Raw genomic sequence first — 23,322 nt, 5'->3', positions numbered from 1 at the left:
AAGGGTGATAACAGAAAACATGAAGCAAACCAATACAAAGACAGTAAATAGAGAGGGGAGAGTTGCAGCTTCCCTACTCGCCCTCTGTAATCGCATTATGGCGCACACTGCAGTGATTTTTGTTCAGCCTGTATCGTCTGCAGGGTTCGATGTTCGGTATGATGGTTTATTTCTCAGTGGTATGGATGGTTGGCCTCCTTTCGCAGTGGCCCACCATGAAAAATCGTAGTTTGTCTCAGCCTGTGAGTGATCTCTGGCCTGTATCGCCCGCAAGTTTTAATACTCAGCCTGATGGATTATATTTCTCAGTGACATGGATGGTTGGCCTCCCTTCGTGGTGGCCCAGCAGTTTTTTTTTTTTTTTTTCTGAAGTGAAGTCTCGGAATGCTCTTCTATATAGAAAATCGTGGTTGATGGCAGCATGTGAGTGATCTCAGGCCACTTGATGTTGCAAGAAAAGTCAAGTCACTGCGGCCAGTATTTTATAAACATTTTAGTCTCTCATAAGAGTTGTATTCAGATGCTACAGAAATTATAAATCGTAGTCTAAGAGGCAGGCGTCTTTACCAGTGATGCAGAATACTCAAACTATCACTGGAGTCATGAAAACATACTTGGAAATATCAATAATCTCCACTAGAGGCCGTTAAAAGTTGTCCAGATAAAACACTAAAAACTATTATATTAGCTACACCACTAACGATGAATAGATGCCAATAATGACCATAGAAGAAGGAGAAGAAGAACAAGAACAAGAACATGAAGAAGAAGAAATGAAGAAGAAGAAGAAGAAGAAGAAGAAGAAGAAGAAGAAGAAGAAGAAGAAGAAGAAGAAGAAGAAGAAATGAAGAAGAAGAAGAAATGAAGAAGAAAAGAAAAAGAAAGAAATAATAAGAAGAAAAAGAACAAAATGATAAAAGCAGCAGCAGCAGCAGCAGCAGCAGCAGCAGCAGCAATCAACAATGTAACGAGAGCTGGAAGCTTATAATTAGTCACGAACAACAGAATAAAGTTAATGAATGTAAATTAAAAAGACTAATTAGAAGTTGACGCAACTAGCATGACGAGCTTGCTTGTTTACACGTGTTTTACGACTTGTTTACGAGGTTTACAGCGTCAGGAGAGACGAGGGAGGAGGTGGTGGTGGTGGTGGTGGCAGGGAAGGGGAGGCAGCGCTGACTTAAGGTGTGACAGGGAGACGTCAAGATAATGTGTCAGCAGCGCGTCGCCAAACACTCAGTGAGTCGCAGGCTATGGAGAGACAAGGCGGCGAGGCGCTGTGGGTGAAGGGGCGCTGGATGTGGGTGTGGGTGATGCAGAGGAGCATACGGAGGATACTTCAGGCCCTCTTGTATATCCCGTATCACGCTGTGTTGTGATGGGTGAGGAGCAGACGGTAGGAGTAGGTGTGCTAACCTGTACACGAAAGGGTGACTCTGGGAGGTATTCGGAAGGACTTGTTAAATTCAGACGACGGAGAATCCTAAGGCGGCTAGCACAAGTTGATACCAATACTGACGTGTCATTTTCAAGTGGGATATACATCAAGAACGACATTGGAACGGCTACTTGTGGTGAAATAGCCATTGAAGGATGAAAAGTAGGTACTGGAAAGGAAGACTTATTAAATTCAGACTCCGGATGGGAATAAAGTAGTGGCAACAGGCTGATGGCACTACTGACTTGGCTTCTTCAGGTGATATGCGGCTACTTGAGGTGAAATAGCCATTAAAGGTCACGCAAAGCAACCTACACTACTTGATGCTTCAGGGCTGCAACTTGATCACGGGGAAGCGAGGTGGTTCACATAAGGCGCTGCGCTCTTAAAACTGGTGATGGTAATGCTGGTGGCCGTATTACGTTCCCGCTAACTTGGTGATGTGCTGCTCTGAAGGTGGTGAAGTCTTGGAGCCCAGTGTTGATCTTGGCGCGAGGTTGTAAGGTTGTTAGTGTAATGTCAAAGGTAAAGTGTATCTTGAAGGGTGAGTGTACCAGGTGATAATGATCATGTATGTATGTTGTGATGGTGGTGGTGGTGGTATCACTATTATTAGAATTAGTAGTAGTAGTAGTAGTAGTAGTAGAAAAATTATGATGGTGTGTGTGTGTGTGTGTGTGTGTGTGTTTACGTTGTAATGTTCAGTGTCTTCTTTTCGATACAAATTTGCAAAGCTGTTGGAAGAAAGTGTTAAGACATTACTTGGCCACACACACACACACACACACACACACACACAAACACACCAATGATTTGACCACGTAAGTCGTTCAAGCCGATTGTATTGTACTTTTCTTCCAGATTCTACAACTCTCTCTCTCTCTCTCTCTCTCTCTCTCTCTCTCTCTCTCTCTCTCTCTCTCTCTCTCTCTCTCTCTCTCTCTCTCTCTCAGACCACGCCGCCGCCTTCGTCAGCCCAGCGTTGTTCCCCAGTGCCTGCCTCTCTCCCTCTTGTTTACTTGACACACCTTTCTTGCCACTTCTCTCACTTGCCTCTTATTCCCCTCTCCACCTTCTCCTCCATCCGGCACCCTCACGCCGCTCCCCTCCACTCTTTCCCTCCCTCCTCGACCCTTAGCAGCTTACGTCAGGGCTAAAATCTCTCGTACTGTGAGACGAGTGGACCGTAGAAGAAGGCGTGGAAAATATTAAGTCTTCTAATGCTATCCCCCCACCCCCACCCCTACCCCCTCTCCCCATACAGTGGTATAAAGAGATGCGTCTGCACGTGTGGCGTGAATGGTGTTGCTGACTAGGCAGTTGTTTTGTGTGTATGTGTGTGTGTGTGTGAGAGAGAGAGAGAGAGAGAGAGAGAGAGAGAGAGAGAGTCGGTTAGTCAGGCAGAAAGATAGATAAAAGATAAAGAAAGTGAGAAGGAACTAAGAAAGTCAGTCTATCAGTTAGAAAGATTAATAAGACATACATAAAGTGAGAACGAAGTGAGAACGAACAAAGAAAGGCGGTCAGTCAGTCAGAAAGACATATTAAACGTACAGAATGTGGAAACGAATCAAAAGTCAGGAGGCCAGTCAGTCATTCAGAAAGATAGAAAACGTACAGAAGCTTAAAACTAAAACTCCGTAGTGCCTCCTCATAGTGAAGTTGTCTGGTGCTCGGGGCGTATAACCTCGGCCGGTGAGAGAAACACAACCACCGCGATACAGTTTCCCATCCTTAATTAGTTTAGTGTGTTACATTTCATAGCCATTGTGGGGAGGCTGATGCACGCGTCCATGCCGTCACTCTTACCGGAAAAATACTGGAGCTTTAAACACACACACACAAACACACACACACACACACACACACAACGAAGTATGTCCTGTATAACTACTACTACCTACACCACAAGCTGAACTGTAGAATAATGTAGGGTCATTTTCGAACAGGGAAGACAGAGGAACGTAGCAATCTCCTGAGAAATTCCGCTCGAAGCTCTTCATTGAACCAGAATAGCTCCCGTCAGGAAAGTGAAGCCTGGTAGTGGATGTGATGAAGCACTGTTACATCAAAGAGAAACGAAAATAGATTTTATGATAACAGGCAATGAAGGACTCGGTGAAAAATAAAAGTGCTATTGACGGAGTAAATGCAGAAAACGGCCGTCGTGGTATTAGACAAAGGCAAAGAGTGAGTGTTAAAAATGAACTTTTTTTTTTATGTACATTAATAGAAAGTAAATATGTGTATGTGATTTTTTTTTTTTTTTGTATGTGTGTGTGTGTAAGTGAAAATATGCCAGTTTTATTTCAGAAAAAACAAACCAGAAGTTATACCCAAAATAAACTCAGGTATTTTCACCGAGAGTAACAAACGGAAAGGCTGAATCACTAACAAACAAATAAATTAATCCCTCAGGCTTCACAAAGTGCTTCGAAACTCGTCCAGAACCAGAGGCAGTGAACACAGACTCGATGAACCCTTGTCGGCCATGCAGGTGACCACTGGGACTGTGCCGCGTGTTTGTTTGCATGTTTGTTGGCCTGCACGATTAATGAGGCATAAGAAAAGAGATTTTTTTTCGCCAAACTGTTGATACTGAGAGAGATACACCAGTTTGCTCTTTCATTGCCTCGTTCTTCCATCTGATGAACGACGGTTTTGTGTTTCAGAGGCAAACGACCGAGCTCATTGTGACCCTCGTGTTTGTGCCTCTCTGTGTGCTGGCCTGGCATTCTGTGTGGACGTGGCGGTGTTGTCTACACCGGTGGTGGTGATGGTGATAGCGATGGTGAATGTGCGGGACTGTGGTGGTGGTGATGATGGTATTTGCGGATGCAGCATCTAGAAATCGTGGTGGTGATGGTGGTTGTTATGGTGGTAAGTGAATTTTAGAAAGTTTTAATTGTTATTTCTTTTACGTATACTTTTTCCCAGTGATTGTTATTCAAAGTGAGTGCAAATTTTTAAAATGAGAGGAACACACATACACACCATTGTGAACCTAGATGAATGCAGCGTTAGGTTAATGATGATGAACAATTTCCTTCCCGTTTGCCTTAATCAACTTATACCTGCCTCTCTCTCTCTCTCTCTCTCACGCGTGATGAATAAGAGGATTTTACCGGATTTAATCGAGTTTTAAGTTTCATCTTCACTGCAATATTTCTGGTAAACCTCGTGACCACCTTTCAACCTGAGATCAGTAACCTTTGTTGGCTGTGGATGAATAGTCGGTGTAATGAAGTGGTGGACGTGAGGCCTCACTTTAAAATCGAACTGACGCCTGGGTGGTTTTTGAATGCTCTAAATCATCTACGTTTTTTGGCTAGATGCTTCAGCTTCCTTGGTTGTGTGTCGTAGAATATAACGTGTGTATGTGTGTGTGTGTGTGTGTGTGTGTGTGTTTCTCGTCTTCGTAAGTTTCGGCTTCCCTTCGTGGTCATGATGAAACAGATTCCTGGACTTACACTCTTCTTACCTGCAGGCGACATCCTTAGGAAATTAGTGCACATTTTTTTTGCTTAGTTTGTGTATTTTCACAATAAGAGAAATTATATTGATAGCCGATTTTTTCCTTCACAGAATAGCCTCTCGTGTACCGAGGCTTCGTGGCCTAGAGGAGGCACAGCGTACAGCGGATGGCATTTTTGTGATATTTACTTGTAGCCCTTGACCTTTATCCTTGTGCTGTCAGAGAAACACGCAAAGCATGATAGATTACCATGACACAAACACACACACACTCACAGAAGCCACTGCTAGGACTCCCACAACAACTTTACCAGTCAGTCTTCAGGGACGAGACAAAGCTTTTGGTTGTGCGCCTCTGAGATGCTTCCTGACGTCCTGGTTTCCGGCGGAGAGTGGTGTAGGGAAGGCCCTTAGGAACGTCACCATATGTGTGTGTGTGTGTGTGTGTGACTGAGCAAGAGAGAGAGAGAGCAGTTTTAGTAGTAAATGCAATGGTAAGTGTTAGCCACGTAGTTCAGTTAACAGCCATAAAGATGAATACTCCCATTACACCTTTATGAAGTTGTCGGGCTTGAATGAATCCAATCACGGAGTTTGCAATAAGCTGTATGTGAGCCGCGCTATCGAACGCTATTTCCGGAAAAGATTTCGACTTTTTTTTTATATTCTGTATTAATTATTTGATACCGTATATTTAATGGTGCTCTTACTAATCATGGTTTTCTTTGGATTCTTTCATCTTTGCACATCACCTAAATATTCCTGGATTACTTTCTAGTTAATGGTATCTAGTTCTTTTTAACGACAAATAGGTTTTTTTTTTTCTATTCATTTTTTTCTTTACCATTTCTCTTTTGTTGTATAATAACCTGATTTGCTGCGGCGTATATAAACTTGTGGTTGACGTTCTTCCCGTCTCTGCCTCCTTACCTTGCTGATCTGCACACCGCCCACACGCAGGAGCGTTGTATTGACGCACCTTCTCGCCAGTAAAATTCATTCATGTTTGCTTTCCTGTATGACATCAAAGGAGAGACAGGACTAGATTCGCCTGGGATTTACATAGCGTGCGTTCCTTACTCCTGACCTGCATTACTACACTTTCACTCCCGTACTCATCTCCATTACGTTCTTGGTGTACCTCACGTCTTTTCCTGGAATCTCGGGTTGACAAGTCGTCACGCAGCCCACGACCCAGCCTCACCCTTGCTACATATTTCAGTCCCTCCCAACTTTATTTTTCGTTTATCCCTCAGTTATTGATCAGTGCTGGATGACTCCCGTTGTGCGATAGTGCCTCGGTGCTTCTAGGAGAGGGAAGTACCTCTTGTGTAGACGAAATTGCAGACAGGTAGGTAGGTAAGCAGGACAGTTGTATGTAAGTAGGTATATAGGGAAGTTAATAGGCTTGGTAGGTGGGCAGTAGAATAAACAGGCTATAATTAGGTAGGTGGATAGGTAGTAAGTAGGGTAGGTTGATAAGTAAATAGGAAATTAAATAACTAGTAGCAAAGAGTGGGAATCGCTTGTCTGGAATGGGTTTCATCCGTACACTACCAAAATTAAGGGAGTAGATACGCTTCGGTGCTCCGCAGACTTGTTTTACGGATCACTTGGCGTCCCGCTGGATGTGGCAGGACAATCATGGAACACTTGCACCTGTTAATTGTTCGTCTGATGTTGGTTTATTGTTGGTTTTAGTAGTTTACATTCGCTTAAAATTATTTCACATTCTACAATTCATTTAAAAAGATATCTGGCGACTACTAACCATTACTTTCTTGTTCATTGTGGAAATCTTAATGTAAAACAGGTCGTTAGTTCACGTATTAACTGGTATTTGAGTTTTAGATCACTAATTCATCACTTTGGGTAAATTAACTTGTTCTTAGCTAAGCAGGTAGATAAGTGAAGTAAGTGGGGGCTGTAAATAGTATGTCATCGCGGGTTTCCATCTGTCTGTCACGAAAAGTAAGGAAGAGAACATGCCTCGGTGTTCTCAAACCGGTGTTGTGACTCAGCTGCCAGTAAGGGAGTGCTACAGGACAGTCATGGTGTGGAGACAGTGAGTTATGCTTTAGTGTGTATGTGTGTGCGTCTCAGGCAACCTTTTTCCTAAAGTGAAATAAAGCAAATGATTCTCAAATGTGTACAGGGTTACTTAATCATTCACTTTAGTATGCAGCCTTTTATTGAGAAAAAAAAATTATACCCTAAGCTATTAACTTGATAGCATTTCTTCCTTCAGGACAGAATGTCGTAGAAATGCAATCAACTCTGAAAGCAAATTTATTCCAGTCACTTTGTTTAAAACCTCCTCCACGGATGTCCCCTCAGAGCGCACACGGAATCAGTAAGAGGTCGATATAGCTGGCTCATTTAGATGCACTTTGAATGTTGGGAGGGAGAGGCAGCTGATACCCCACAAGCTTGCATACGAGTGTGTGGGGAGTATTTACTAGTCAGTGCAGCTGGCCAGTCTTTCAGCGAATGTTTTTAAACGACTCTGGAATAGAGCTTGATAGCAGATTAGCCCATTTATTTACGCAGTGCATATTCATATCATTCAATGTTCTGGGAGTCATGGTGCAGTGTCCTCCTCCTCCTCCTCCTCCTCCTCCTCCGGAATAGTCTTTAACTAAGCCAAAGACTATTACTATTACTGAAACTGTTCCTAAGTAGACGAAAAAGTACAAAATGACCTGGTATCAAAACGTGAACAAACTCGATGGTGAGTAGAGATTTTTAGGCAGTGAAATAGTGTTATCATCATTACAAATGGGTAAATATCACATCACCTGAGGTTATTGCGGTCTGGGAAGAAACGCACTGAATGATTATTTCAAGAAATGCTTATTGACCTTAGTAGTGAAATTCTTAACTAGATTTAAAAGTTGTTTGAAGCAAAGCCTATGTTCAGTATTAATGAGCGGGGCAACGTCATTAATAATGGAAGTTGATTTCTGAAGAAGCGAATGAAAGTAACTACTGATGTCAAGAGAAATAACTTATTAATTTTTTATGAAACCTGCCTGTAAACAAATTAAAAACAAGCAGTTATTGGCATTAGTATCCTACATTGTTAATGTGTTACTGTATCCTTGCGTGTTTTACTGCGAAACAAGTATTAGATTTTATAACCGTGACCATATCCTCATGATGCTTCCTGTCCATTTTCTCTGAAACAATGTATGCAACCTCTGTGTATTGGCAGCTGTCAACAGTGGACACCAAACCTCAGTGGAGTTTAAGGAAATACGTCGAATGTGCTAAGATGAAAAGTGCACAGAAAGCAATGGAAAGGCTCACCTAAAGTTTAACAATCTAATAGTCCAGGCAAGTTTATAGTTCATGGTAGTTGAGTTTCTCTCTCTCTCTCTCTCTCTCTCTCTCTCTCTCTCTCTCTCACACACAGTGATTCCAGATGTCTTCACTGCAGTTGTGTATTTAATTACGAAACAGCACTGATATAACTCAGTTAATTACTAACAGCTTGAAATTAGTTAGGAAGTACATATTAGTGACCTAATTCTATCTCAGTCATTTATCATACCATCTTCACTGTCCTGTGATACCAAAAGCGTTTCCTTATTTAGTGATCATAATTTAGGTGACCACCTTGAGTTTTGTCTGAATTGTATCTTGTCTTCCTTCATTCAGCATAAAGATGTCCTGTGTATGTGTCCTCGGCGCCATCTTGTTCCTTATTGTTAACAGTTAGGTGTCGTCTTTGCTGGCTACTGGTTTGTCCTTTTTTTATGCAGGTAAAATCTTGCTGCTTGTTTATGCATCTATCTTCCCTTTTGGAGCTCCAATATCTCGTGTTATTCTGTTTTAGTAATTTCCTCTTTGTATGCCATTCATTATTTCCATGTCCGATAAGCAAAATTATATTTTCTTCTCATTCTCGTGCAATAGCTCCATATTCCTTATATTTATAGAAAGAGGCAGTAGTAGCGGTGAAGGCATGCCTCTGAATTTCAAATTTCATCTGAGCTTGACTTCTAGCAATTCTTTCATATTTATTCCTCTGTCACTAAGTATCATGGAAAAAATCATAATGACAATGGATTTCCTCCCTTAATCACTGCATTTACTCTCCTTCATTATAACGTTTAACTAAAAGAACATGACACCATCACACACACATCAGGATGTTTTACCACCTGCAGTGTATTTTAGAATTATAGTATGATAACTTTGTCCTGAAGGAGCTTTCCTGTCAATGAACATTACTCTTCTTTTGTCTAATGCCAGTAATCATTGCAGAGATTCAAAATTTTCATCAGAGCCTTGGTGAGTTGAGACTTCCTAGTGGCTCTGAATTTGCACACCAAGGCTGTTATGGAGCAGTGCTGTCTGGTCCCTATTGCCTTGTCTCTGAGGAGTCTGCAGGTGTACTCTTTGAGTGAGGGGGCTCATACAGCAGGATCTGGAATCACTTAAGTACTGTGTGTGTATTTAAATGAGTTTGAATTTTGTGCATTCTCAATAACTTTGTGTCAGTTATTTCATTTACATTTTCACAGAGAATACAGATAAAGTATGGGCAAATGATTTGTGAGCCATCATATATATCAACAACAGTAGTACATATCTGGGAGAGACTTCATGAAGCAGATATCAACCATGGTCCCTTCAAGTGGATTTACTGTTCAGATACTGAGCCTCTCTCCAGACTGGAAGTTTGTATATTACTTTGTGTTGTGGCTTAGTTGAGATACTCATGTAACTGACCTTGTGGGTATGTCATTACAGAATCTTTGATTAAATCTTTTACACACTCTATGCTAATTTAATAAAATTGAACATGTACATACATATAGGAACTGCTGTGTGAAGAAAGTGTGATATTTGACACACACCTGAAAGTTTCCCCATTGCATCATGATGCCTAAATCGAATTTAAGGTTTTGTCATCATTCTTTGTGAATAATTTGGAATTAAACTCAAATACATTGAGATTCACAGCTGAAAATCGTCTTATATCTAGGATTCACACACAAAAAAAATTAGATTTAATGTATTCTGAAGAGGGTAGTGATTGAGTGATTGTTTTCAGATTGTGACTGAAGAAGAGGAGTATTGTAGTCACTGCAGCCTTGCACCACATGGGCAAAGATGACCTGTAGCATGCCGTTGATGAAGATGTTCTTGCACCTAGATGTCAATCCCTCAATGAGGGCACCACATGAGCTACACCTTCATCCTCTCACATTCACTGTACGTGTCTGTTCCACTCTTCGTTTCACTCTCAGCTGCCTGATGTCTGGTGTATGATCCTGTACAGCTTATTGGTGAAGACATGGAGGTTTTTGTCTTGTGGTTCAAGATGCGAGTCTGTTGCTGCTGCTGTCCAATTATCACCTGAAAGACAGTCATTATTAATCAACCCTTCAGTCATTTAAAATTAATAGAAGTATTCATGCTTAGTTGTATTTCAAAAGGAACTAGTCTTACCAGAGAGATAAAATGCTATTTCTCTCAGTGATGAAATTTATAAGTTTGATTCCAATCAGCTCACACAGTAAATAGATATGCTACAGATTAATGTTATTTTATTTCCATCAAACCTATAACAGCAGAAGGAATTGCTATCAAACTCCACTACAATAAAAATTCACCCACCTCCACCTAAGCCACAGTATAATTGAGATGACTGGGAAGCTGAGGAACTTCAGATTGGAAAGAGAACAGAGACAGGAATGAGATGATGAAAGTGATACTGACTGAGTTAGGGCATGACAGGGATGAGAGAGTGGAGAAGACAGGAAAAGAGTGGATGGTGTTGTTGCTGGGACTGTGTAGAGAGGCGAATGAAAGGATGATTGAGGCAGTGAAAGAGTTTCTGGAGAGAATGTGGTGTGCCAGATGTACGAACAATTAGGATAGAGGATGCTGTTCGTTTCTCTTTTTTTCCTCCCTTCTACAGGAGTTGCCGATCCAAAGGCCTGGCTCAGGAGTGATCCTGTGCCACCTGTAGCATCAAGATCAAGACCAAGATCATTTAGGAGGACTCCAATACGCTGAAGAGACAGTAAAGGAAGTGATAGAAGCAGTGAGGGCAGCAGAAGAAAAGAAGATGTGTGTGGCTGTGGTGGGGGTCCTGCGGCGCCCACGGGAAGGAGTGCAGTATGAGAAGGTCAGAAGAGAAACGAACCGCAAGATATGCATGGAACTCATGAAGGTCAAAATGGAATGGATGGCAGGGAAGAAGAGCAACGTGAGCTTCCTGGACATGGATGGGATCCTCGACCAGGACAAATTCTTCGGGAGAGACGGGGTCCACCTCAACCACAACGGGAATGAGAGGCTAGGACGTCGACTGGCCGAGTGGATGAGGGCGAGACAGGTGTGTTGTGTGGACGAGGCATGACGAGGAGGACCCACTGATGTCAGCGAATATGGAAGAAAAGAGACTAGCCAGGCAAGTAAATGTGTGAAGATTGGCTGTATGAATGTGAGAGGATGGGGTGTGGGCAAGTTTGAGGATGTATGCAAGGAGCTCAGGGAGTGGAGGTTCGACTTAGTCGGGCTCACTGAGACTCACCTGAGAGATGATGTACGAATGGAGGGATGCGAGTATGTTATGATTGGAAAGGGGCGTAAGGCACAGGAAACACTGGGAGGAGGCGTAGCCCTACTCTACAAGAAAGAAAGAAAGACTGAAAGTAGAGGAGATTGATGTGGGTGAGTGTACAAGTAGTGAGGATGTGCTTGCAGTAAGAGTGGAATGCATGGATGGTTGTGGCAGACCAGAGAAGGTGGTATTGGTGGTAGCGTACATGACTGTCATGAGTGAAAGAGCAGAGAGGGAAAATAGGAGGAAGTATGACATACTTAAGAAAGTTGTGAGAGAGCATGGAGAGGAGAGAGTGCTAGTTATGGGTGACATGAATGCACATGTGGGAATACTGGGGGAACAGTTGAACAGGAATGGTGAAATGCTTGGAGAGTTCCTTGATGAACTGGGGCTGGAAAATCTGAATGTTTCTTTGGCTGAGGGGCGTGTGACTCGGAGTGCAAGAGAGCAGGAGTTGGCAATTGACTACGTGTTGGTGAATGGAAGAATGCGTGAAATTGTGTCGCATATGTGGATAGATGAGGATGGTTTGGTTGATATTGTGTCTGATCACAACATGCTGGTTGTGGAGTGCTTGATGCAGGGTGGGAATGAAGTGAAAGTGGCAAGTAAGAGAAAGAAGTGGAGACTGAGAGATGTAGGGTGGGAGAATTTTCAGGTTGATCTGAGTGAGAGAAGCTGGGACGACGGAAGTGTGCATGACGTGGAGCGTCTGAATGAGAAACTGGTTGAGGACGTGAGGGGTGCTGCTGAGAACCAGATAGGATTTGTGAAAGTAGGTAGAAGAAAAAATGTATGTAAACCATGGTGGAATGATTAAATCAGAGCGGCTAGGAAGGAGCGAAAGAGAATGAGTAGACAGTGTAGATGGCTGAGGAAAAAGAGGCATGAAAGCGATGAGGCAGAGAATGAGTATCAGAATGCACGGGCAGCGTATGTGAAGCAGCAGCGGTTCACAAGACGAATGATAATGAGTGCTAAAGTGAAGAGTGAAAGGAGTGTGATTCAATCTTTAAGGGAGAAAGGTATGGAAGGTGGCCGTGAATGGTACAAGTTCATGAGAGGTGAGAATATGTCAGGCAGTGTTGGTGTGGAGAATCTAAAAGTGGAGGGTGTAGTTATAACAGAGAAGGAGGGAATCAGGGAGGCAATCAAAGGGTTCTGGGAAGAAGTAGGTGGGGTAGGTGAGATGTTTAGTGTGAGAGAAGGATGTGTAACACTGGAAAGGAAGAATGCAGATGAATTGGATGAAAGAATCAGTAGGGATGAAGTGGAGAGGTGTGTGAGAAGGCAGAAGAATGGCAAGGCAGCAGGTCCAGATGATATACCCTATGAGTTCTACAAGAATGGTGGGGAGGTAGTGATAGACAGAATGACTGAGTTATTCAACCGAGTGTGGGATGAAGAGAGAGTGCCAAGAAAGTGGAATGAGAGCCGAGTGTGTCTGTTGCATAAGGGGGCATTTAAGAGTAAGAATGATCTAAAGAACTACAGGCCAATTGCATTAGTGAATACAATAGGTAAAGTTTTCAGTGCAGTGTTGAATGAGAGACTGTGTAAATGGATTGAGAGAGCTGGATTGCTGGGTGAAGAACAGAATGGTTTTCGTAGGGATAGGAGAGCTGAGGACAATATGTTTGTGGTGAATGAAATGATTGAGAAGAAAAAGAAGGATGGGGGTAAATTGTACCTAGGTTTTCTGGATATAGAGAAAGCTTATGATAGAGTGAACAGAGAAATGCTAGGTAGAGTCTTAGAAAAGATTGGATTGAGTGCAAAGATAGTTAACATAGTGCAAAGTATGTATGTGGACACAAGAGCTAGATACAGACTAGGAGACATAGAAAGAGACTGGGTGAAGAGTGAGAGAGGAGTTAGGCAGGGCTGTATATTGTCACCAACCCTTTTTAGCCTGTATACAGAGGAGCTAGCAGCCAGGATGAGAAGAATGAATGTAGGGGTAAGTGTGGGGAATGATAAAGTATGTGTGCTCCTTTATGCAGATGATGTAGTTGTTATGAGTGAATCGGCAGATGAACTTCAAAGTTTGTTGGATGTAGTTGATGGCTATGGTAAAGACTTTGGAGTAAGGTTTAGCAGTGAGAAAAGCAAAGTAATGATTGTGAATAGATCAGAGGATGAAAGTAATGTGGTATGGAGACTTAGAGAGAATGAGTTGAGACAGGTGCAAGGATACAAGTACTTAGGGATGTGGATGAGTCCTAGTGGGTGTGCAAAGGCAAAGAATGAAAAGATAAGTATGGTAAACCAGTGGGTAGGTCGATTGGGAAGCGCGGCAAGGATGAGAGCAAGTAAGTATGATGTGTTGAGAGAAGTGGGGAAGAGTGTGGCTGTGCCATGTATAGTGTATGGTATGGATGTGATTGCATGGAATGAAAGTGAAATTGATAAGTTAGAAGTGGGCCAGAATAGAGTAGCAAGGATGGCACTGAGTGCACCGAGGTGCACAGCAGTTGAAGCCTTGAGAGGTGACATGGGATGGAGCACCTTTAGAGAAAGACTCACAAAAGCCACACTTAGGTACAAGATTAGGCTTGAGAGAATGGATGATGCAAGAATAGCAAGGAAGGTGTACCTGTGGAATGAAAGTGGAAGCAAATGGAGGAAGAGATGCATGAGAATGACAGACAGGAATGAATTGCAAGTGGTGTGGGCGATAAGAATGGCTGGGAGGAATCAAAATGAGTGTGAATGGGTGGTAACAAGAGGAGGCAGAGTGGGAGCCGAATGGGATGTGAGAAAATGGAAGAATGAGATAGACAAAGAAGTGAAATGCGTGGGATTGAATGAATGGAAGAATGAAATGGAAAGAAAGAAGACCCTGGAATGGTACAAGGAGAAAGAGGCCTCGAGGTATGAAAGGTGGTATGATGGAAGCCTGGGCGGTGATCTTCTCTTCCGAGCGAGGGCACAGTGTATGGATGTGAATGCAAGGAGTTACAGGTGGTCTGAGTCCCGCAGCAAAGTGTGCCAGATATGTGACATGGGAGAGGATGAGACGGTGGAACATGTGGTGCTGGAGTGTGTGAAGTATGCCAGAGACAGGTATGAGATGATGCAAGTGATACTGACTGAGTTAGGGCATGATAGGAATGAAAGAGTGGAGAAGACAGGAAAGGAATGGTTATTATTATTATTATTATTAATTATTATAGTTATAATTATTATGTTTGAGTGTGTTCTGGTGTCTGTTTGGGTTGGTTTGTGTGTGTTTTGGTGTGTTTGGAGTGTTTTGGGGAGTTTTGCATAGGTTTGGGTGTGTTTTGGGTTTTAGGAGATGTGGGTGTGTTTGGGAGTGTATTTCTCTCATTAGTAATATACAAATGTTAACCTTAAAAACACCCTTGAAAACCACAGTAACTTCAACTATAGACTTTCAAATACAGGTAGCAGGGTTCTCAAGGGTGTTTCTCCGGTCAGTAATGCAGAAATGTTAATCTGTTACTGGAACCTTAAAAACACCCTTGAAAACCACAGTAACTTTAACTACAGCCTTTTAAATACAGGTATCAGGGTTAACAAGGGTGTTTCTCCTGTCAGTAATGCAGAAATGTTGTTAATCTGTTACTAGAACCTGAAAAACACCCTTGAAAACCACAGTAACTTCAACTACAGCCTTTTAAATACAGGTAGCAGGGTTAACAAGGGTGTTTCTCCTGTCAGTAATGCAGAAATGTTAATCTGTCACTGGAACCTTAAAAACACCCTTTAAAACCACAGTAACTTCAACTACAGCCTTTTAAATACAGGTAGCAGGGTTCTCAAGGGTGTTTCTCCTGACCTAACTTAATGTAACCCAAGCAAACCACACCCTAACCTACCCTACCCTAAGCTAACACCTCCCCACAGATTCCCAGCACATTTTTTTCAGCGGCAGGTGAAGAGAGATGTAAACTCGGACATTCCACCGAAGAGAGAGTTGCTTGTGTACACCCCAGTGACTCCCCTCCAGCTCTCACTGTACACGGCAACTCTCACAAGCAACATGGAGGCGTTTGTGTCGAAGGTGTGTGTGTGTGTGTGTGTGTGTGTGTGTGTGTGTGTGTGTGTGTTTGGGAGGGTTTTGTGGTGTTTTTGGAGTGTTTGTATGTTTGTGTGTTTTGGTGTGTTTTGGTGTAGATAAATGTGTTTAATTTTATTTATTTATTTGTTTTTTTGGTATTTTATCTGATTTTTTTAATGTTATTTTTTTGTGATTATTATTCAGATAGTGTTTATTTTTTATTTAATTATTTATTTATTTATTTATTTTATTTATTTATTGGATGTGTGTGGCTGTGTTTGTGGGGGTAAGGGTGTGTTTGTGGGCTTTTTTTGTGTGTGTGTGTTTTGTGTGTTTTTGAGGTGTTCGGGTATTTATGGGTGTGTTTGTGGTGTTTGTGGATGTTTGTGGTAGATTTTTTTTTTTTGGGGGGGGGGGTGTTTGTGTGTGCTTGTGGGAGTGTAGGGGTGTTTTTGTGGGTGTTTTTTTTTATTTTTGGTGGTGTTTGTGTTTATTGTGTGTTTTTGTGTATTTTGGGGTGTTTTTTGAGTGTTTGGGATGTGTTTGTAGTGTTTTTGTGGTGTGTGAGTATGTTTGGAGTGTTTTTGTGTGTTTTGGGGTGTTGTTTGACTGTATTTGAGTGTGTTTGTGGTGTTTAGGTACATTTGGAGGTTTTTTTTTTGTGTGAGTGTGTGTTCTATTGCATTCTGAGACAAAATACGCACACATTTCCGTCAGATTACTCACATTTCATCACTTTTTCACATCCCAACCTAACGTGACCTGACCCGACCCAAACAGAACCCACAGTGTGACCTCCAAGCCCAGGACCACTGCCACCGCACGGGCCAAATGTCCCCAGTCCTTGTCCTCTGCCTGATCACCGCAGCCAGCACTGACGAGTGGACAGTGGAGAGAGCAGGGACCAAACGCAAACTAGAGCGCTTGATTATCCGGTCTGGCAAGTTCCGAGACGCCAGCCAGGGAGACCGGAGCTTCCAGAGGGTGGTGGGTGAGGCGGAGCTGCTGTCCCTGCTGAAGCAAAACGACCACCATAAGGAACATAGGGCTAGCAAGGGCCATGGTGGGTTATTGAGGGTATTTTAGTGGGGTTTTGGGGAAATAAGGGTGTTTTGGGATGTTTTTGGGCAGTTTGGGGGAGATAAGAGTGTACTGAGGTTTTTTGGTGTAGATAATGGTGTATTGAGGTGTTTTTTGGGGTAGATAAGGGTTTATTGAGGTATTTTTGGGATAGGTAAGGGTGTAATGAGGTGTTTTTGTGGTAGATAAGGGTGTATTGGGGTGTTTTTGGGGTAGATAAGGGTGTATTGAGGTGTTGGGTTAGATAAGGTTATTTTGGGGAGTTTGGGTGTTTTTTGGAAGTTTTTTGGGTGTTTTTGGGTGTTTTGGAATAACTAACGGTTTTTTTGTGTGTTTTTGTGTTTTTGGATGTTTTAGGTTGATTTGGTATTTTTGGTTGTTTTGGAATAACTAAGGATGTTTTTGTGTGTTTTAGGATAAATTAGAATATTTTTCAGTTATTTATTTTTTTTTTTTTTTTTTTTTTTTTTTTTTTTTTTGTGTGTGCGTGTGTATTTTTGACATTTTTAGGGGGAAGGGATCCTGATGTGACCTCTTGCAGGTCACATCACCAAAGAGGAGCTAAACCAACTGCTCCACAGAAGTGACCTGACCAAGAAGAAGAGAAGAAGCTGACTGGAGTTTTCAAGGTCATTTTAGAAGATTGAAAGGAAGAAAGGAAGAAAATTAATAAAAGGATAAATAATGAAGAAAAATTAATAGAAAGAGGAAGAAGGATGTAAAGGAATGACAAATTTGATTCCTTTAAGGTTAAAAAATATTGATTTTTTTTATATTTTTATTTATTTATTATTATTTTATTATTATTATTATTATTATTATTCTCTCTCTCTCTCTCTCTCTCTCTCTCTCTCTCTCTCTCTCTCTCTCTCTCTCTCTCTCTCTCTCTCTCTCCATTCATTTAATCTCACTGCCAGTTTGTCTTTTTGTGTCTGTCTGTTTGTTTGTTTGTTTGTTTAGTTTAATATTCTCAGATAAATATTCCATCTATTATTATTATTATTATTATTATTATTATTATTATTATTATTGTTAATATTTTGTCATATTTTTGTTTTCTTTGTTATTTTATTTATTCCTTTAATCTGCCAAGGAAAGTAATTATTTTTATTATTTATTTATTTTTTCACTTAATTTGTAACAAGGAAAGTAATTATTATTATCATTATTTATTTATTTTCTTTTAATTGGTAACAAAAGGCAATTTTAGAATATTCATCTTCATGTAATTACCTGTTTGTGTAATTGTAATATACTTTTACAATTGCATCTTTTTTTCAATATTATTATTATTATTATTATTATTACCATTACTATTATTATTATTATTATTATTATTGTTATTATTATTATTATTAATAAATTAATAATAATTGATTAATAATTAATAATAATAATAATAATAATATTGATAAAGCAACAATTTGGATTTAGGAGAGGGAGATCATGTGTTACAAAATTACTAAGTTTTATTCTAGGGTGGTGGATATAAATACTCAAGTCTGCTGCTACTACTACTACTATTACTACTACTACTACTACTACTACTACTACTACTACTACTACTACTACTACTACTACTACTACTACTACTACTACCACCAGCACCACTTCCGCAGGCAAAGCATGTTTCAATCAAGTTCTATGACATTGGGGGTCGCAGCTTCTCCCACCACAGCACCAGGTTAGCCCCGCATCCCCCCCACCTCCATCACCACCACCATCATGACCACCACCAGGGTACGAGGAGAGAGCCCCAAGTCCCTCCATTCAACTACTACTACTACTACTGCTGGTGGTGGTCATGACTATCAGGTGTCAAGAAGGACCCCCAGTGTGGATAATCAGTCGTCGGTGGACTCCAGGGGTCACAGAAGGTCAGTTGGGTCAGGTCAGGTTAGGTTAGGTTTAGTTGGGTTGGGTTAGGTTAAGTTAGGTTACCTCTCTCTCTCTCTCTCTCTAACTATTTGGTAGCTAAATTTCATGACATTTAGAGTTCACCTCAATATTTTTGTAACATTCTACTACTACTACTGTATTGTGTATGTTCAGCAGCATGTCATATTGTACTTGACTGGTGTGAAACAATACATGTAAGGTATAATCTTCATTATGCCGAATAAATTTCAAAAAGTGAAAAATAGATTACGTTTACAGTGTGTACAGTACTCACGAACCACAAATCCTGTGAAACCCGTTCCCGTGCTCTCTAGGGACTCACGGACCGCACGTCAATTACGTAATGGATGCAGTTAATTGTTTCATAATTTTACCTCTTAGAACCTTCAGAAAAGCCTTAAAATCTTGTTGCAGTAATCAGAAAAGCTTCAAAATCTTGTTGCAGTAACTTGATGTCATAATTTTTCTTTTAATTAGTTGATATTTTTTCGTATACATAGTAACTCTCTCTCTCTCTCTCTCTCTCTCTCTCTCTCTCTCTCTCTCTCTCTTTGTTTTGCAGTGTGTAGCAGGGCTGGGCACCACAAATGCACTCTAACTTCTGGAAACACAAACTCACAAGTGCAGATCCCGAATTTAAGTGTTTAGTACAAGCAGGAACACAAATTATAAATGTTGTTTAAATTTAATTCTTGACTACTTTGAGATGATGTTAATGTTACGATAGTCTTATTTATTTATTTGTTCTTTTTTATGTATTTATTTATTTTTATTTATTTATTTATCTATTTATTTATCTATTTATTTATTTATTTTATTTATTTATTTTATTTTTTTATTCATTATACTGTGTGGTGATGCTAATGTTAGGATAGTTTGTTTATTGATATTTATTTATTTATTTATTTATTTTTGTTTGTTTATTTATTTATTTATTTATTTATTTTTATTTTTTTATTTTTTCATTGGAATTGCAAATGATCTCGTTATTTGTCCTTTGAAATTCTGGGTAGGTAATTATGATAGATTTAGATTTTTATTATTTATTTACTTTATTTTATTTTGTTATTTTTTTAAGTTCCTGTAATAGTGAACACATCAACTTCATATTTGTGTACAGGCAAATCTTAAATAACGCTTGAAATATATTGAAGTTTTATTTATATTACTTGTTACCGCCAGCAGGCGATGAAGGTTGATTCAGACCCACACGATGACACGAATCATTTATTGTATCTGATTGAATCCGGTTGGATCCACTTGAATTTGGTCAAAACCTGAAGACATACATTAATGATCATAGACAATATTCTGTATGAATAATTTGTGTAATACAGGTATGATTCTGCACGTTACTTATAGGATAATGTATTCTTACACAGACAGTTGTTACACTTACGTGTTTGGGTCTTGAGGTAATCGTTAAGTAATGCGCACGCCCTTTCTGACAGGTGCTCTAGGTAGGTCTATCTACTTCTCTCTCTGCACCGATACACGCCCTCCCTGCATGAGTGTCCTCAGCAAAGTGTCCCTATCGTCCTCAGTTACTGCCTGGGTTCCTACCCTGTCCATCGTTATCCATTAGCGACAGCGATAAGGCCGGCCTCATCTTAGCATCATGTCATAACAAGCATCCTTCATCTCCTTACATCAACACTACCTCAACACCGACCGTACCAGAAATTTGCTGACTTAGGCCTCGTCTTGGTCCTTGCCCTGACTTCCAGGTCCTTTCCTTCCTCATTGACAAACTCGCTTGCACAACAACTTCTTTCACCTGCTTGGCGGTAACACTCCCCTTGTCGGGCTTCGCTTGAAATTCACATATTACGTAAACTCACTTAGTCCCAGCGTCACCCAACAGAGTTCGTAACCGTTGGCCCTTTTCTCAGGAGTGAATGAGTTAGAGTTGTGCACATGGTCTTTCTCCATAGCAGATAAGTCTCTTCACCTGATCAACTGACTAACAATTGAATGTGATCAATACCTGAACTAGACAACGGCACATGGTGGGAAAGCAATTACGTTAATGAGTGTAAAAACCCCGACATTTACGTTTGGGTTCAAGCTGCAGGGGAAAAACTCTGTAACGTAGTCATTCACACCACTGGCGAGGCATCATTATGTACAGTACCGACTGGCGATATCTGCAACCACACGGTGGTCACTGGGCATCGGTTAGGAAAGCTTGGACATGTTTCCAACTCCGTCAGTATGTTACATTTACGACAGGTTTCACCCTCATCTCTGGTCAAGAACGAGTTTCATACCCTCAGCATCACACCAGTTCTCAGTTCATGGAGGTTCTTTGTTCATTACCACCGTGTCAGTCCTCAGGCTGATGTGCATAACGACATAACTGTGACCACAGAGTTTTAAAGGTTAGCATTCAAAGATGTCAGGATCTCTAGTGGTCTTTCTTCTTACGATGTGCTCCCCCTGGTGAAGTTCCCGTGACTCGGTGTTCACATGCAAGCATTGAAGAATCCTTGTCCTCCCCCTGGTCTACTACGTCCAGTTCGGCTCCAAGAATTAAGAATCCATCTGGAGTGACCTTGCTTCCTCTCTTGTTCATGCAAGGTGTCTGATCCCAAGACACTCAAACCCCTCGCTTGAGCGTTGTTGCAGGCAACCAATGATAGCATCTCGCCTCTGTCCTCTGTAAGCACACAGCCATAAGCACATAAATCACTCCCTGGTAGTATTTAGCCTCTGCAAGCACACGAACTCACCCTCTGGTGGTGTCTAACCACCTCTGGTGGTGTCTTGATCCCTGCAAGTACACAAGCTCACTTCCTGATGAATTCTGGTCTCTATAAGCACACAATCTTACTCCCTGATGGTGTCTGATCCCTGCAAGCACACACACAAGCTCGCTCCCTGATGGTGTCTGATGCCTGCAAGCACACAAGCTCACCCTGTGGTGGTGTCTAGCCTATGCATGCATACAAATGCACTCCCTGATGGAGCCTGATCCCTGCAAGCACACAAGCTCACTTCCTGATTGTATCTGCTCCCTGCAAGCACACGAGCTCAGTCGCTGAGGGTGTCTGCTCCCTACAAGCACACAAGCTCACTCTCTGGTGGTGTCTGGTCTTTGTAAGCACACCAGCTTACTCCTTGATAATGTTTGATCCCTGCAAGTACACAAACTCCGTTCCTATTGGTGTCTGGTGTCTGCCAGCACACAAGCTTTCTTCCTGATAGTGTCTGACCTCTGCAAGCATACAAACTCGTTCCCTGGTATAAGCGTACAAACTCAGTCCCTGGTGATAGCCTCAGCCAGCAAACAGCCTCAGTCCCTGGTGGTAGCCTCAGCAAGCAAACAACCTTAGTCCCTGGTGGTAGCCTCAGTAAGCATACAACCTCTGTCCTTGGTGGTAGCCTCTGCAAGCAAACAAACTCAGTCTCTGGTGTTAGCCTCTGTAAGTATACAAACTCAGTTCTGGTTGCCTCAGCAAGCAAACAAACTCAGTCTTTGGTGGTTGCCTCTGCAAGCAAACAAGCTCAGTCTCTGGTGGTTGCCTCTGTAAGCAAACAAACTCAGTAACTCAGTTTCTGGTGGTTGCTTCAGTAAGTATACAACCTCTGTCCTTGGTAGTAGCCTCTGCAAGCAAACTGTCTCTGGTGGTAGCCTCTGTAAGTATATAAACTCAGTTCTGGTTGCCTCTGCAAGCAAACAAACTCAGTCCCTGGTTGCCTCTGTAAGCAAACACAGTCCCTGGTGGTTGCCTCTGCAAGCAAATGACCTCAGTCCCTGGTGCTTGCCTCTGCAAGCGAACAAACTCAGTCTTTGGTGCTTCCTCTGCAAGCAAACAAACCCAGTCCCTGGTGCTCGCCTCTACAAGCAAACAACCTCAGTCCCTGGTGCTTGCCTCTGCAAGCAAACAAACTCAGTCTCTGGTGGTTGTTTCAGCAACACTCAGTCCTTGAACTTTTTTTTTTTTTTTTTTTTTTTTTTTTTTTTTTTTTTTTTTTTTTTTTTTGCAATAATTCGCTCGTGTCCCCGTCAGGGTCATAACAGGTCCTCTTTACACAATAATTCGCTCCTGCCCCCTGTCTGGGTCCAAAGCAGGTCCTCTTCATGCAATAATTCGCTCCTGCCCGCGTCTGGGTCCAAACCAGGTCCTCTTCACGCAATAATTCGCTCCTGCCCCCACATCTGAGTCCAAAGCAGGTCCTCTCCCTCTGGTATTGGAGGGAGTGAGAAGCCCGTCAGTGGCTCTGTGGGTCACCGTGAGCTACAGTCAACACCCAAACGAACACACACTTTACCTCAACCTTGGAGGGCCGGGCTTGCCTCCCGCCGCTCCATGAGCCACCGCTAACACTCGAGCGAACACACCCTTCCTCCCCAGGTCCTTGGAGGAGCAGGTTGGCCATCCGCCACTCCGTGCGTCACCGCCAACACACGAACAAACACACACTCCCCACCCAGTCCTTGGAGGAGCAGGGAGGCCGTCCGCTGCTCCGTGCGTCGCCGCCAACGCACAAATGAACACACTCCCTACCCAGTCCTCGGAGTAGTAGGGAGGACGTCCGCTGCTCCATGGCTACCGCTAACGCACGAACGAACACACACTCCTTACCCATTCCTCCAAGGAGTAGGGTGACTGCCCGTCGTTCCGTGCGCCACTGCCAACACATGAAGGAACACACTCTCTACCCCAGCTTTCCCACGGGCAGGCTTGCTGCCTGCCGCTCCGTGCGTCACCACAAACACGAATGAACACGCACACTACCCAGTCCTGGTTGGGGACCTTTCATCTCTTCTTGTGATGTCTGCTGCCAGGGGTGACGTCCACTCCGTGTGTCCGGCGTTGA

At 42.1% G+C, this 23,322-nt stretch overlaps 1 protein-coding gene across 14 annotated transcripts in view; it reads left to right on the top strand.

Annotated features, from left to right (window-relative positions):
- Positions 1 to 1,948: 1,948 nt before the first annotated feature.
- The window catches only part of LOC135116134 (lymphocyte-specific helicase-like), a 29,297-nt gene continuing 7,923 nt past the window's right edge, over positions 1,949 to 23,322 (top strand). For 2 of the 14 annotated variants that reach the window (XM_064033346.1, XM_064033341.1), the window contains exons 1-9: positions 3,474 to 3,628; positions 3,857 to 3,935; positions 4,111 to 4,318; positions 9,182 to 9,365; positions 9,975 to 11,339; positions 15,366 to 15,522; positions 16,300 to 16,582; positions 17,141 to 17,348; positions 18,219 to 18,476. In XM_064033346.1, coding sequence (XP_063889416.1) covers positions 11,305 to 11,339; positions 15,366 to 15,522; positions 16,300 to 16,582; positions 17,141 to 17,214 — 549 coding nt within the window. In that variant the 5' untranslated portion in view covers positions 3,474 to 3,628; positions 3,857 to 3,935; positions 4,111 to 4,318; positions 9,182 to 9,365; positions 9,975 to 11,304 and the 3' untranslated portion in view covers positions 17,215 to 17,348; positions 18,219 to 18,476. The other 12 variants (XM_064033349.1, XM_064033348.1, XM_064033350.1 and 9 more) reach the window with 12 other exon arrangements.

Source organism: Scylla paramamosain, chromosome 30, assembly GCF_035594125.1.
Source record: "Scylla paramamosain isolate STU-SP2022 chromosome 30, ASM3559412v1, whole genome shotgun sequence".
NCBI classification, from domain to species: Eukaryota; Metazoa; Arthropoda; class Malacostraca; order Decapoda; family Portunidae; genus Scylla; species Scylla paramamosain.
Note: the sequence above shows the minus strand (reverse complement) of the source record. Positions and strands in the feature narration are given on the sequence as shown.